We start from the raw sequence: 15,053 nt of genomic DNA, 5'->3' as shown, positions 1-15,053 counted from the left end.
TTAAAGGGTTAAAACAGCCAAAACATCAGTATAATTTGCTTCTGACAAATTTGATGCTTGTCAATTTAAAACATATAAATTTGTGTAACACGAATTTTTTGTTACAGTTAATTTTTCGCTACTTTCCTGTTATCGGGGGACAAATTTATTTAAAAAATTATTTATTCATTTTATATATCCATATACATTTTTTATGTAGATTCGTTGCAGAAAGTTATTCATGGGGTGTTCACTGTTCTGATCAACGCTCACTCGCTGCCGCTAGTTCGTACCTAATCTGCTTAGATTTTATAACCACCATTTTGAAACAATAAAGCGGATTAGGTTGCCTAACCAATTTAGCCAATATAATATAAGCTCAATTAAAAAAAGTTTTATAAAAATCAAAATAAATCTATGGCAGTAATCGTATCCTTAAAAACTGCTGTATTCCATTATGTTGTGTATAATCATCAATTTTTTATACCTACATCGGCTATTACTTTTTAGTTATTCTTAAATATCTGATTATAATTTGCTCGTATTTTATTTTCCTTTATCTTCCTAATTCCAGCTTTCGACTTAGAGCACTATTTGTATGTACGATATGTATGTATGTATATACAGATATTCGTGTACGCTTGGGTATGCATGTAGTGTCATTGATTTCTTAAACCATCAATATATTGATGGTTAAATCATTGATTTTTCAAAAGATACATTGCTAGTAAATAAATAAAATAAAAGTGCTATCACATTTTTCAGGTAGTAGGCGACTTACTAACATAAGCAGTTACACATTAAGTTTACTAGGGAATAGAGTACAATGTAGTTGTTTCTCGTTTGCCTTCTACAATGATATATGATACTATAAATTTCTAGAGACATATTTAGGATAGTGTTTTTGTTGGAACATATGAATTATTAGGTCAATAGAACTATATTAATGGGACATACTAGTTAATTTAGAATATAAATTCTTTTTCCACTTATATTGTATTTCCTCTCATTATATATGTGTGCATATATTATGTACATAGATCGACACTTATGCTTACTATTTTTATCTTCAAGGCAACAGCTACAAATATTTACTATGTGCGGTAATGGAAACATTTTTTAAGTTTTTCTATTATGAAATGCGAAATCTTCCAACACTTATTCTTCCTTGAATATTACTTTGAAGTATGCAACCAATCTCACGAGTTATTCAAAATCTTTATGAACTTCGTCTTTCTTAAATCTTACTTTATACTGTTTCTTAAATGTAAAACTTCATATCTATATTTTAAGTAGTTCAAAATCAATGAAAAGTACATAAAAGTAGTATAAATTATCAGAAAGGTATTTAATAATTAATTAATAAAACATTATTTAGTTTTATTTTTTAAATTCAATTCTATATATTATACTTATGTATTTAAATACTGCTCCAAAATATTGTTTTATTTTATAAAGACAAACAGTATGTTATTGTATAAGGATATATTATCAATAAAAAATAGGTTATTATATTATTTTTATATACAGCTACATAAAAAAATATGGATAAAATTTTATCTGTAATTTAATTTGCTAATAAAATGTTTATAACATCAAAAAAAAAGTAGAAAATATTTGCCTACACTAATATTGTATTTTTTTCATTTAACAGGTTACAAATGGCATGGGATTAGGTGCTGACGTTTGCGGCGTAGAAGTCGGTGCTGGAGAATTGAATTCAGCTGGTCTTCAAGTCCGACGAGGCAGCGAACCAACACTCAATCAAGATAACATTCCATTAAATCAACCATCGGTGAGTTATCCTACCTTGGACGACATCGACGTTAAATCAACTTGTATTTAATTCGCACGTTCGATTTTTAGATGGGAGCATCTAAGAGATGGTCAGCGGCTGTCGTGTTTAGAGACAACGGTTCGCATAATATGCACGAGAACGATCTACCACCTCCAATACAAGAAAAACCAAATATTAATCCAAATGACATGAACAAGTTGCACCCGATGATGGGTCAACCGTTCCAAAGGCAATCAAATAGACTTTCAATGCAATTCTCTGGACCTGGGTATGTATTGCATGATCTCGTGGTATTCATTGATGTGTCAGTTTTTATATTATTTAAAATTGTGTTATTGCAGAAGTGGAGCGTGGGTGGATGCTGCCGAAAGAGTCCAAATAGGAAATACTAAAAGTTTACCAAGAGAGAGTGCTAGAAAAGAACCGCTAGGGCAGGATACCAGTATAACAAATAGTCAAAATCATAGGTAGATATTTTTAATTACGACTATAAAATGCGAAACACTCAAATTATCTTGTTGTGTCGCTTAACATTTGAGATTGCTTTTGTAAATCCATTATACAATATTTTATGTTTTATATCATAACGAATTAATTTGATTTAGGGTTGAAGATATGTTAAGATGGGTATCTGGTGGTAATAGTAACATCCCACCATCACACATTCAAGAAAGACCTTTAGATAGATTACCAGAAATGCCGAGTAAGTATTATTTATATGTTGTATATGAGAGATGTTTATTAAATTCTTGCCTATATTTTTCTCATTGATTCATATTTGTTTAATATTATTACTATATTTTTCAAAGTAATCCCAATAAGAAACGATTTTTTATTCCTCTTCGAAAACTGTATGGAGTTTTGTTTATCCACTTTTTTTTCGATATTTCTTCACTTTGTTTGCATCACAATGATTTTTATTTTCTCCGAATAAGTTCTAAATCAGATGAATAAAAATTATGTGATAGTAATTTCCACTGCAGATTTGCCATAACTTCATCAGCGATGTCATTTTAGCTTTTTACAGGGGGGGGGGGGCAAAAGTTGGCCAGTCAGTGGTCGTTTTTTCTTTACATTTTTCACGTCAAAAGCAATAAAATCGCACCATTGATATTAAAACTTATAATAATATTATGACTTACAATAAGTAAGAATCAAATGAAGCATATCTAAACCGAATTTTGACCAATACTTTATCATATTTTATTTTGTGAATTAAGAAATTTCTCAAGAAAATTATCATAGCTTTTTTTTGTTAAAAATTAAATTTGTACGAATATTTTTAAGGGTTTTACAATGGCTGCATATTTAAATACCATTGCATAGAAATGGTAGGTCCTTGTAATGAGTTTGTTAGTCATTTTTTTTATAAAGTTCTGTGACTGGGGATTGGTTAAAGATCACCCAAATGTTTTCTTTATTGGCTGCAGTAGTTGGTTGCCTGCTGCGCTCATTATCTTTAAAGCTCCTTCTACTGTTTTTAAATTAGTCAATCCATTGGCACATTTCGACTCGGAAGACAAATGCTGAATGATCGATACCTTCTTTCCATATGAAGAAAATGATTGTTCTTTAACTTTAACTGTGTATTCCATGGCTTCAAAATTTCACAACTTTGCAAAAGTATAATATAATGTATGTCTTTGTTCTGATTTGTGCAGAAGATTAAACACCAGAACATAATTATCTGTTGTTTATTTTTTATTATTACACTAATATTGTAAATTATTGATTCAGGTAATATGCACGAATTAAGCAATAACGGCGTAGAAGTAGGCGTAGGTGAATTAAGTGCTAATAGAACGGGGCAGCTCACTCAGCTCACGGTGCCGCTTATTAAGGGCGAACGGGGCTTAGGTTTTACAATAACGACTAGAGATAATCCGACGGGTGGCATGTGCCCCATTTACATTAAGAATATACTACCAAAGGTAAGTTATTTAATGGCTTATGTCATTTTTGGAAAGTTTGCAATGATATTTTTTCGCAGGGAGCAGCTGTGAGTGACGGCCGATTACGAGCCGGCGATCGAATGGTATCAGTCAACGGCGTGGCTGTGAGCGGCCTTTCTCAACAACAAGTGGTGTCGCTTTTGCGCAGCACTCCAACCAATTCCACGGTGACGATTGTGGTGGAGAGGCCGCAAACGGCGATAGTGCAAACAGTGAGTGCCGTACATAACAAAACACAGGTGGGTGTCTGTGTATGTTATCATTCTGCTTATATATTATCTCTTGTTCATATGTATAATGTACGTCTATGTTATGGACTGAAAATTACCATTATAATTTGTGCACTTAATAGATTAAAAATAATCTGCTGATTGCCCTTAAACTTCATTATCAATTTGTGAAATTTCAGCGGGTAGAACCACAACCAAACTTCAACAAAATGCCAAGAGACACGCACGACTTTGCCTCAGATAAAGCTGCTATGAATAAAGAAGAAGCGGGTAGAGTGTCGTCGATTGTGAATGCAATCAATCAACACAATACAAACCCGTCAATGCGGGGAAGCTACATAAAGAAAAGCTCATCAAAAGACGATCTTCTGCATAGGGATCAAATGAATAAATCTGATCAATCGTTACAAGATGCTCTTAATTCGTCCAATACTGTAATTACATTAAAATATAACATATTATATAATAAACATCGATATAATTTTCTTAAATATAATTTAGGTGCTCGGATTGAGGCATCGTTCAGTCATGAGATTAGATATTCCAGTTCACGATTCAGAAAAGGCTGGTTTAGGTATAAGCGTTAAGGGGAAAGTGACGGTGGGTAATAATCCGCAAGATTTAGGTATATTTATCAAGTCCGTTCTTAATGGCGGTGCTGCATCAAGAGATGGAAGGTATGCCTCAAATTAAATTGCTTTTATAGTTATAATTATGAATTTCTTGTAATGGATTAATTTAATTCAGATTGCATACTAATGATCAGTTGTTAAACATTAATGGCATTTCGTTAGTCGGTCAATCGAATGCCGAAGCCATGGAAACTCTTAGAAGAGCTTTAGTACATACTAGGAGTAACGTTCAAGGAAATATTTCCATAACCATAGCAAGAAGAACAGGTGTGTATCATTTTTGTTTATATTATGAATCAGACTGATTGTGTACTGATTATAATAATGTTTTTTTGCAGAGAGTATGGATAGCATCGCAAGATGGAAAGACGATACACCACCTAGTGTAAACGAGTCCACGAATAACTCAAATGACAACATCCTCTCACATTCCAGATCGTTTTCACCCTCTCATAACACTGTGATATATAATTCTAATTCACCCCACAAATCAATGAATTCCAACTCATCTAGAGATCAAAGTAGTAAATCGACAGTAGTCTTAGATAACAATTATAATAAAAATTTAAAGTTTGATACTAATTCGAACAAGATAAACGATTCCCAAAATTCGAATGCGAGTGTCAATGCAAAGAAGCACTCTACCATAGTCAATATCAATAACAATAATACATCTTGGCTTAGTGACAAGTCTGTCGAAGAGAGAAGTTATCATGAGCGAGAAAAGTCGAGGGAGAGTAACGAGAGAGATATGAAGCGGGATAGTTTCGAATGGAGCCGGTTGGACGGGTGGAATCCTGTGATTGATAGATTGACGGGTCTTAGAAACGAAAGTTATTGCTTGGCTACTCAAGGTGATGTCTCGATGCTGAATGGAGGAAGAGAACAGCACGTTTCGAGGGCTATGCATCCACCGAATTCTTTAAGGCATAATATGCGCACGTCGCAAGCGCAGCACAATGTGATTATGGAAGAAGATTATGTTACGGCAAAGTAAGTGTCATTTGTAATGGTAATCGATGTTAAAAAGAAAAATGATTTGATTTTAGATTTTGTGTTTTAGAAGTGCTCCTAATGGTGGGGTTTGGGAGTCCGGTAGCGAAAGTGGCTGTGGAAATGACGGTATCGGCTTTTCTAGGGACGCTATCGGTCGTAGATCGATGTCTGAAAAGCGTCACGCAGCTATGGATGCCAAAAATACTGGAACGTATAAAAAACTAAAAGAGCAGCGAATTGCAAATGCAAATGGTAAGATTTTTTTTATATATATTTATATAGTCGATTCCGCTTAATGGACCCCAATCATTTTGGCTCTAATAAGCGAAGTTTAAGGTAAAATTAAAAAAGAATATGAATTTTGAAGCTTGATTAAATTATTGAAAAAAATATTGAATTACAGAAAAATAATATGTAATTATTAACACATTGAATACCGTGTGCACAAATATGTGCGTTTCAGAAACTTTGCGTTGCGTCATTATTTCATCTTCATATAATAAAAATACACGTTAAACTGCATATTTACCATAACGTATTTATTTAGCGCTTTAGTCACAGATGTTACTAACATTATATTAATTAAAATAGTATAAAAAAATCGATATCCCAAATTCCAGAGGCTCAAAACTTTGGATAAAAAAAAATTCGCTTAAGTTCGTTCAAACAATTAACACATACTCAATCAACAAATTTTGAATTGTTTATCAATAAAATAAAAATGTTTTTAATTTTTTTTAACATTACAGTCAATATATAATACGTTGTGATATTCGCACGGCTCCTAACCGTGCAACTTTGACATTTTGTTTAATATTTGCATAACGTAACAGATTTTTTCAACTATATAAAATAAAATGTTTTCTTAGAACATGTCGAATAAAATATATCAATTCTTTTCAAAACAGGAGCTCCAGTTGGCCCGGCTCTCGGAATGAGAAAATCTTCAAGTTTGGAATCATTGCAAACGGCAATTCAAGAAGTATCGCTACACGGTCATCCCAATATGAGACAAAATGATCCAGTATATGCTAGATCGCATCAACGTACGTATTAATTGATTTTAAACTTGCAGCATTAAACATTCTGTAAGAAGTCAGTTTAAATAAGACGATGAAATTTAAATAATGACAAACTTTTATATTATTATATTGCAGCATTAAAACATTGGTTGACTGATAACGGCGTCGTCGAAGGAATGGTCAGAGGAACTCCGACTCAATCGTCATTGACACACAAGAAGCCGTCATTATTGAAATCGCTGTCTTCGATGTTCGGTTTCGGTAAGCAACGGACTAAAGTGTCTGAAACGCGTTCAGAGATTTACTCCAGTGGTATTCAGAATCGATCTCATCCGGTGAGAGCCTCTGAAAAGTCGATATCAAGAAGTGATACAACAGAAAGGTTGCACGAACCGCCGATGAAACATTCCGACACTGTCAATAATAACGAGCAAAGCTCAAAGCCGAGGGAGCAGCATCATCATCATCATCAGCAACAGCAGCAGCAGCAGCAGCAACATGTGCAAAATGGCAATCACAGCCGCCAATCTAGCGGTGATCGTTTGGGCGACGGTGGCGAAGATAGATCAAGTGGGAGCAGGGGAATGCAATGGGCGCCTCCGTACAGACATCCGCCTTCGAGGACAAGTCCAAGCGGCCATCCTGTGTCGCAGGTATGGTTGTGAATGTAAATCTATTTATCATTTTATCTAACAAGCTGAACGGAAGTTGTTCAAATGCAGTAGGTTTCACCATATAAATATTTTTAATAATCGATTAATAAGTAATGGAGATTGTCTGTGTGTATGTACATATGTAACGTTTGAACAACTTTCAACATTTCAAACTAACATGGAATGTTTTATACTATTTATTTCATATCACATTTAAAAATAACTTTTATGATAAAGAAACACTTGTTTTATCTTACCTCGTACATATTTTATTTCATCAATATTCTTTAACAATCATTGGAAAAGGCAAATAAAATATAAATAACTAGTTTCCAATTATATTGTATTCTCAACACTTAAGAGAAGCATTAATCTCTTGATTTGATTCTTCTTACATTGAGCAAATTGATAATTGGTAATTATATCGATGTCAGTCTGAATTTTGCCACAGTTAAATATACAACTCACAATGTTCCATTTACTATCACCTTTTTGGTAGATCTAAATTCCTCATCAGCGTAATAAGACTATCATCCTTGAGGATTAGTTTATGCTGTGGTTTTACTTTAACTCAACTTGATAATTAATATATTTTTCTTCACCCTTAAATTAAAAAAATATTTCATTTACTTTTAAATAAGAAAAACGAAATAGAATGACAATTTGAAAAGTTCATTAAAATGAAAATGTTTGGAAAGCTTGATATTAGATCTATACTAATTATCGCAATTTATATAATTGTCTAAATAGTTATCTACATAAAATTATTTAAAAAAAATCTGCCTTCTAGAAATTTTCAGCAGAACGTTTTGTAAAGTGTATTTTAGTAAAACAAAGTCTAATAATTATAGTATAGATTTAGTGTTTTATTACAGTTATAAAGTACTTTAAAATGCTTATGTTTATCTAAAGAATTATAGTTTTAATTGAATTAATCAGCAGCATTTCATTTTAATATATAGTCTTTGCTCATGAAACTTTTTTAATGACTTACTTTTTTATTTAATATGTTTTAACCGGTTCGGTAATTATTGCGCAAAGAAAATTGCACACAGCAAAAATTTCAAACAGAGTTAATTCCAATCATAGATGATTAATATACACATATGTATATTTAAGAATTACCTCAATATTAATAAAAAAATTATGTCAATATGATTTCAATTGAGAAAAATATAGAACAGTTGGAATCAAAAGTAGAATAGCCAATCAAAAAAAAAACATCAGTGATCAGAATTTTCGCTGTGTGGAATATTCGTGTGCGCAATTTTTGTTTTCACAGTAATCCGGTCTTTGGTTGCCTAATCTTTTGGGATCACTATTTAAATATCGATGTATTGCATAATAAAAAATGTATGTTATTCATCCTTGAAGAAAAATACCTTAGAGTCAATTAAAAATTAATCCAATTATATCTTCAAGTAGCATAATTTTGGCAACTAAAGCATTTATAAATCATACTAATCTTCTTACCGAAACATTATACTTTTAATTCTCTTTGATCAGCACAATTTAAAAAAAATGTATATTTCCTTCATCTAGAATCTATATTAGATATATCCATTTTACTGGTTTCTTTACTCTATCTACATATGCACAGAAATATAATATATAGCAAACGATCATCTCTAAAACTAGACACATTTTAATTAAGAAAAAATCTGTTACTTCAAATCAATATACCTATATTAATTACTAAAATAAAAGCAATCAAAAAGACGGCATCTTCATAATGCTTCTGATTTAGTTTATATTGTTTTTAGTTTAGATTTATCAAAATAAAAAAGGGCAGTTTGGTCAAGATAGTTCGTTCTAAGATTTGTACAAACATAAGTTAATAAGATCAAATGTAAATGAGTAGATAATCACTATAATTAGTATGTTACTATAGAAATTAAGTTATGCTTAAGACAATAATTATTATTATCTTCAAACAATGAGTGTCATTTTTCTATTGAAGGTAATGGAGGGTCCTTGGGGTGGTGGTCATTATGTCAACTATGAGGAAATTCAACAAAATCTCAAGTAAATATCTTTTATTACATTTGCACACATCACAATCATTTGTATCTAATCGCACTATTGAACATCTAATAATCTAACAAACCATATTAATATTTTTTTATAACTTCTAGCGCTCGAAGAGAAAGACTAAGTGAGGTTCAGATCGGCCAAATGAGAAGGCAAGTTAATGCCCAGAGGGTCAAAGCTGAAGAAGAAACGTAATTATTGCATTTTCATATTATTGTATAATATAATTAATAAGATGAAGTAACTTTAAATATAGATAATTCTTTATTGTGGAAAGATGTACAGTAGTACTGGTCATATTATAATGAATAATGCTGTGATTTGATGTCATTATCTTTTCATTCATTTGCTCTACTTCAAATCAAAATTTGTTCCAGCTATTATTTTTTTCTTAATGTTTAATAATATATTTACATATTTTAAAAATAATATTCAAAGATCCGGTTGAAAACCTCTGCATGCAAACATCACTACTGTATGTAGCAAATTATCTGAAAATAAGTATTTACGACTGTATTGCTAAATCAATACCCGATTCTTTTTAACATAATTATTTTTATCATGTCTGATAATTACGTATATGTATAATACATAAGTGTATGACGTAAAAATACCTAAAATATTCACATAATAAGGTGACATGTACACTCAATATACACCACAGGAAGTTAACTACTTACCAGTCATAGTACTTTTTTTTGAATTACAATATCATTTTTCGATAAATTTGCTGATTTTTGAGATGAGAATTCACAAAATACAGATTTCCGAGTTAACTCAGGTTTGAAGGGGTTAAAGGTTAAAATCAAGTTTTAACATAACCTCAAATAATCGTAATTTTTAAAACATGTATACAAAAATAATATAACTGATGCATCTTACAGCAATATAAAAATTATATTGGGGACTAAAATAAATATTTATTTTCAAAACTGATTTTCTGTTCTGTGTGATTTACAGGTTTTATTAACCCTTTAGTTAACATAGCTTTTTGGGATCACTATCTAAATATTGATGTATGATAATATATAATAACAAAAATGTTATTATTCCCTCGAAGCAAATACTATACAGTCAATTAAAAATGTTTCTGATTATTTCTGCAAAGATGACGTTGGATCCTGGAATTTTTGCCAAAGTAGCAAAAGTTGATATATTTAAATTAAATTAGATACCACCTGAATGTTATATTTTCGAGTATTAGTGATTTACTTGTAAACATTGTTAATAAAATAGGGAAAGCAATGCTTCTACAGCTTGTATAGATGCATCGCCAATGTTGCAAACATATAATATAATATTCAGTACTTATATATTTTTATTATTTTCAGCAAACGGGTCGCAGTTGGCGGCTACCATTCGCAGAGGGGCCCCAGAGGCGAAATCCACCGTCCCCAGTCCAACTTTTATGAATATGAGAGCATCCAACACGCAAGACCCATCAACACCAAATTGGCGCCGTACCATTGATTTTGCATCAGCCGTTTTTGATTTAATGCAGCAGCTATTATGGATCTCATAGTGCAGCGTCATTCCATATGTTATTTTCTGAGCCTGCGATTAGCCGAACATTTGTATCATACTTATAGAAAAGATCAGTATTTATATGTATTTTTAACGACGCCGCTTTTTTCTAAGTTAGCATATATTTATACTATCCAGTCAATGTTTATAATATGTATTTTTTTGTAACGATGCAACTTAAGCAGGGTAGAAATTTAACACATGTGCGTAAAAATGGTTTAAGTCTGAATAGGATGTTTACAATAAGTTATGAATAAAGAAATTAATGCAATCTAAATTGTTCAATGTCTAAATGATACATATCTAGACTCACGCCTCTTTTTCGCACATTTGTTTGAATATTTTATAAGATGGGCTAAGAAAGACGGAAGCTTTAATCTATAACAACTTGTTATGTGTTATATACATAGTAAGTTCTAAAGTAAATAATGTCAGGATTTAATTTACTAAATTAAATATGTATGCTTGTCATTAGCTTATTGTTTGTAATTCTTTTAGTGTAATATATGTTTAATGATTCTATGATCATGACTACATTAAAGATGAGTTTGTATCACATAAAAGAGTTAAGCATTGATAATTAATATAAAAATATTATTATTTCATATTGAAACAAAATAAAAAAGAGTTTATCAAAATGTGTGTTAAATCCTATACTCATTGCACGAATGTAATATATACACACTAGCCGTTTATTAGTTTTTTTATAATTGAAAGTTATTTGCAAAAGATTTTCTTTGCCCATCTTGTATATTTTATAATTTTTATTGTATGTGATGAATATTTTATCTCATCAATTTTTATATATATATTTTTTTTAAATAAAGATATTTTTACGTTACCAAATCATAATATAACATTTACGATGAATTGTTTCATCAAATATCATCATGTGACATTGAATGGTTTGATTAATTAATTTTGACACATTTTTACATCTTATCAAATGTACAAAAAAAATGTCTAAAATTTAGGACCATGCCATTTATCTGGTCAATTTTTTTTATACATTTAAAATTACATCTTTGACTATCGTGATTTAAAAAGAATATGTCTATATGTTACTATATATTTATAATATACATATTAAATATATACTAGTTTTATTGTGAAAATTTACCTAACGGTTTTTAAAAATTTTCTCCAGTGAATTTTTAGTTGCAATATTATTGTAATTTACCTAAAACATCTTATATGTAGCAATTATTTACTTAAATATCAGGCATATTGGATTGAGTATGAATTTTTATTAAAAGAAAATAACATTATATACATATATATAAACGAGTCTCTAGTTTATGAGCGGTTTTCACTTATTTTTACATAATCAATTCGTTCATATATCAAAGACTCGTATGTCCGTCCATATAAATTTATATTGCGACAGTAACATTAATATCAATCCAGCTATTGCCAAACCTTGTTGATAAATAATTGTATTGCTTCCATAGTGATTTATTTTGCCTATAATATAATTCAAGTCTTCTATGAATTAATATTAGCATGGAGTAATAGTATTATTGTTAATTATTGTGCCATGCTTTTTTTATAAATGTATTTGTTCACACCTTGTTCATTATTTATTCTTAAAGAAGCGTCTCAATATGATTTTGTATTAGTACAGTTATGATATATTTTATACTCCCGATCCAAAGTTAGCTATTAAATAATCTTGTAGATCGCATTAATAAATTTATATTCACAAATTAAGATTTAAGCTCAGATTGATTCAACTGTGGCAAGAGTCGTCTATGTACCTAATTGTAGAATAATCAATATAAGTTAAATATTAATGGTATTAGTACTTATTTACATTTTTAGCTAATATTTTTAATTAGATTATATATGATATGACAAATTATAGTAATCTATCTAAATTAAAATTTGTATACACATTGACGTATTGATCTCTAAAATTTTCTTATAAATCTAATACATATGTATGTAATGCTTTATTAATATGATAATATTTTATTAATATGTACGTAAATCAAATTCCAGATACATACTGTGATCATGTTTTTATTTTGTCTTTCTTTCTGAGTGATAATAGCTAAAGATACGGATTAAAAATTATGCATTGCCCAAGTGACTTAGTATGATATTTATATTTATAATGAAATTTTGGTGATTTAATATTATAAAGTATTCCTTTTTAATCATTATAAATATGAATTATATTTATATTTTTTAGCAATATGCAGCTCAAGTTCGTTTAATGAGAAAAGTATATATTCTGTGTAAATAAACTTAATAAGTCAATTAATTATTATTATATACCAAGATTTTTTCACCATTTTGTGTATAGAAAACATCTAGCCATAGCAAATCGTAAATGTTGGTGCTACAAAGCAAAATACAATGTAAATATACTAATCAATGTACATTATATTATTAACACTTGTTATTTTAACAAACTTCAAGTGAAAGCTGAGTTGGAGATAAATGTTAATTAAGCTTATTATGTAATTAGTTTATTTTTCTTTTTAACATGTTCCTCAGCTTATTTTTTTATTCAGGAGTGATTTATGAAAGAGATTTTTGTTTTATATATAAGTTTTGGTATGCGAGTAAACAGCCAATACATTACCATTATTTTTTGTATGAATATCAAATCAAATAAAAAATATTTTAAAGTGACTTAGTAATATTATTTATAAACAATATATTTAGGAATATTCCTTCAGTCGATTCTTCCAAGGCATCTTTAAAAATATAAACATACATTACTTATTTAGCTATAAAGCTAATTTATACTCATTCTTAAGACTTAATCTGCGAGCCGATTGTGTGTGAACGCTTTTACTCAAAAAGTTAGCGATTTTTCGCATATATAAGAACTTTTTGCAAACTTCGTTATCAAAAAAATAATAATAAAATAATACTATAAATGACAATTCTTAGAACAGCTACCTCTGTGGAGTAGCGACACAGGATGCACAAATGTACCCCATATTCGATTTCTATTTAAACTATTCGCTTTAAAATACTATTGTAGATTGAGTTTGCTTTTAAAATGAGATCCTCGAATATATTAGTCGATAGATTTTATTTATTTCCAGTTATGTTCTTTTTGCCCAAATATTTCTCTGTTGTGTTAATTGCTAGGTACGTACAGTCCATCCAAGATATGAACGCTCGTCGTCACAATTTGGTGAGAAAATATAATAGGGTGACCATGTGAAATTACAAGTGCAATTAATTTTTACTTTTTGAATTTAATTTGTTGAGTAAAGTGTAAAATATCACTTTCTTACTTATTTTGTTTATTTATATACATATTTAACTCAAAAACATGATAGCAGTTTTGGAATCACTCTCCAGGTTGATTATCTGTGTAATATAATATTTTAAAAAATACCAATAGAATATTACAGGAATTGTTTTATTGATTACAAAATTACACAACATGACAATAATTTATAATAAAAATATAACACATTATAATTTTTAATTCAATTTCCAACGTATGGTCACCCTACTCTTAAAACAGCCCTGATTTAGTATTGGTAACGTTCTCCTATCGGTGTAAACAAATTCGCGGAAAACTGTATATGTATGCAGGCATGCGTACACACACCCTTATTTCCAACACAACGATGATGAGCGCTAACATCTTGGATGGACTATACTTAGGTATTTGCTGTTATTTTTTTAGCGAGTAGGCTGTTCTGTAAGTGTTCATAGATAATTGCTTAATAGAAAGCGACAATCAAATAATGGTGCTTTGTAAAACAAAAATACTGAATTTATAATTGACACGCAGACTAAAGCCATACTTTAATTACTGTAACAAAAACAACTTTACTGTAAGTACTTATATTCATTAATGATCTTCGAGATACCTCTAGAAATAATACTATTGATCTTGTATATCAAATAGTGTTGTATAATAAATACGTATCTTTTTGTCATCATCAGGAGGCGATCACAATGGTTTCACTTATAAAAAGCCACCCGTCAGATAAACTTAAAACCCACAACCACTGCCCAAGGTCTCGATTATCTTTACACTAACACAGCGACTCCGGTTTCTGCTGGTACTATAAGACTTTCGGAGACTAAGTGTTTAAGTGCTTAAAAGATACATACGTCAATGGTGGCAGACATACGTAAGTCTGGAATTTGAACGTTTTTTGTTATCAATGTTAATGACTTCCTCCAATGCTCAACTGTCAACTCTCAATACAACAACAATTAAATAAATATCCTGGCGTAAAAAACAAATTTTACACA

General features: G+C 30.2%; 1 protein-coding gene across 14 annotated transcripts in view; it reads left to right on the top strand.

Annotated features, from left to right (window-relative positions):
- Window positions 1-13,457, top strand: part of baz (par-3 family cell polarity regulator) — a 76,366-nt gene extending 62,909 nt beyond the window's left edge. For 5 of the 14 annotated variants that reach the window (XM_088183661.1, XM_088183669.1, XM_088183663.1 and 2 more), the window contains 16 exons: window positions 1,634-1,774; window positions 1,846-2,045; window positions 2,119-2,244; window positions 2,383-2,480; window positions 3,515-3,708; window positions 3,768-3,941; window positions 4,139-4,393; window positions 4,461-4,636; window positions 4,707-4,858; window positions 4,930-5,584; window positions 5,655-5,839; window positions 6,496-6,633; window positions 6,745-7,262; window positions 9,223-9,287; window positions 9,398-9,484; window positions 10,625-11,079. In XM_088183661.1, the coding sequence (XP_088039787.1) occupies window positions 1,634-1,774; window positions 1,846-2,045; window positions 2,119-2,244; window positions 2,383-2,480; window positions 3,515-3,708; window positions 3,768-3,941; window positions 4,139-4,393; window positions 4,461-4,636; window positions 4,707-4,858; window positions 4,930-5,584; window positions 5,655-5,839; window positions 6,496-6,633; window positions 6,745-7,262; window positions 9,223-9,287; window positions 9,398-9,484; window positions 10,625-10,763 (3,303 nt within the window). In that variant the 3' untranslated portion in view covers window positions 10,764-11,079. Of the gene's footprint in view, window positions 1-1,633; window positions 1,775-1,845; window positions 2,046-2,118; window positions 2,245-2,382; window positions 2,481-3,514; window positions 3,709-3,767; window positions 3,969-4,138; window positions 4,394-4,460; window positions 4,637-4,706; window positions 4,859-4,929; window positions 5,585-5,654; window positions 5,840-6,495; window positions 6,634-6,744; window positions 7,277-9,222; window positions 9,288-9,397; window positions 9,485-10,624 lie in introns of all 14 variants that reach the window. The other 9 variants (XM_088183660.1, XM_088183659.1, XM_088183666.1 and 6 more) reach the window with 5 other exon arrangements.
- Window positions 13,458-15,053: the final 1,596 nt, after the last annotated feature.

The sequence above is a fragment of the Plectrocnemia conspersa genome, unplaced genomic scaffold, assembly GCF_051122295.1.
Source record: "Plectrocnemia conspersa isolate PC_06_02 unplaced genomic scaffold, ASM5112229v1 ptg000003l, whole genome shotgun sequence".
Classification (NCBI taxonomy): Eukaryota; Metazoa; Arthropoda; class Insecta; order Trichoptera; family Polycentropodidae; genus Plectrocnemia; species Plectrocnemia conspersa.
Note: the sequence above shows the minus strand (reverse complement) of the source record. Positions and strands in the feature narration are given on the sequence as shown.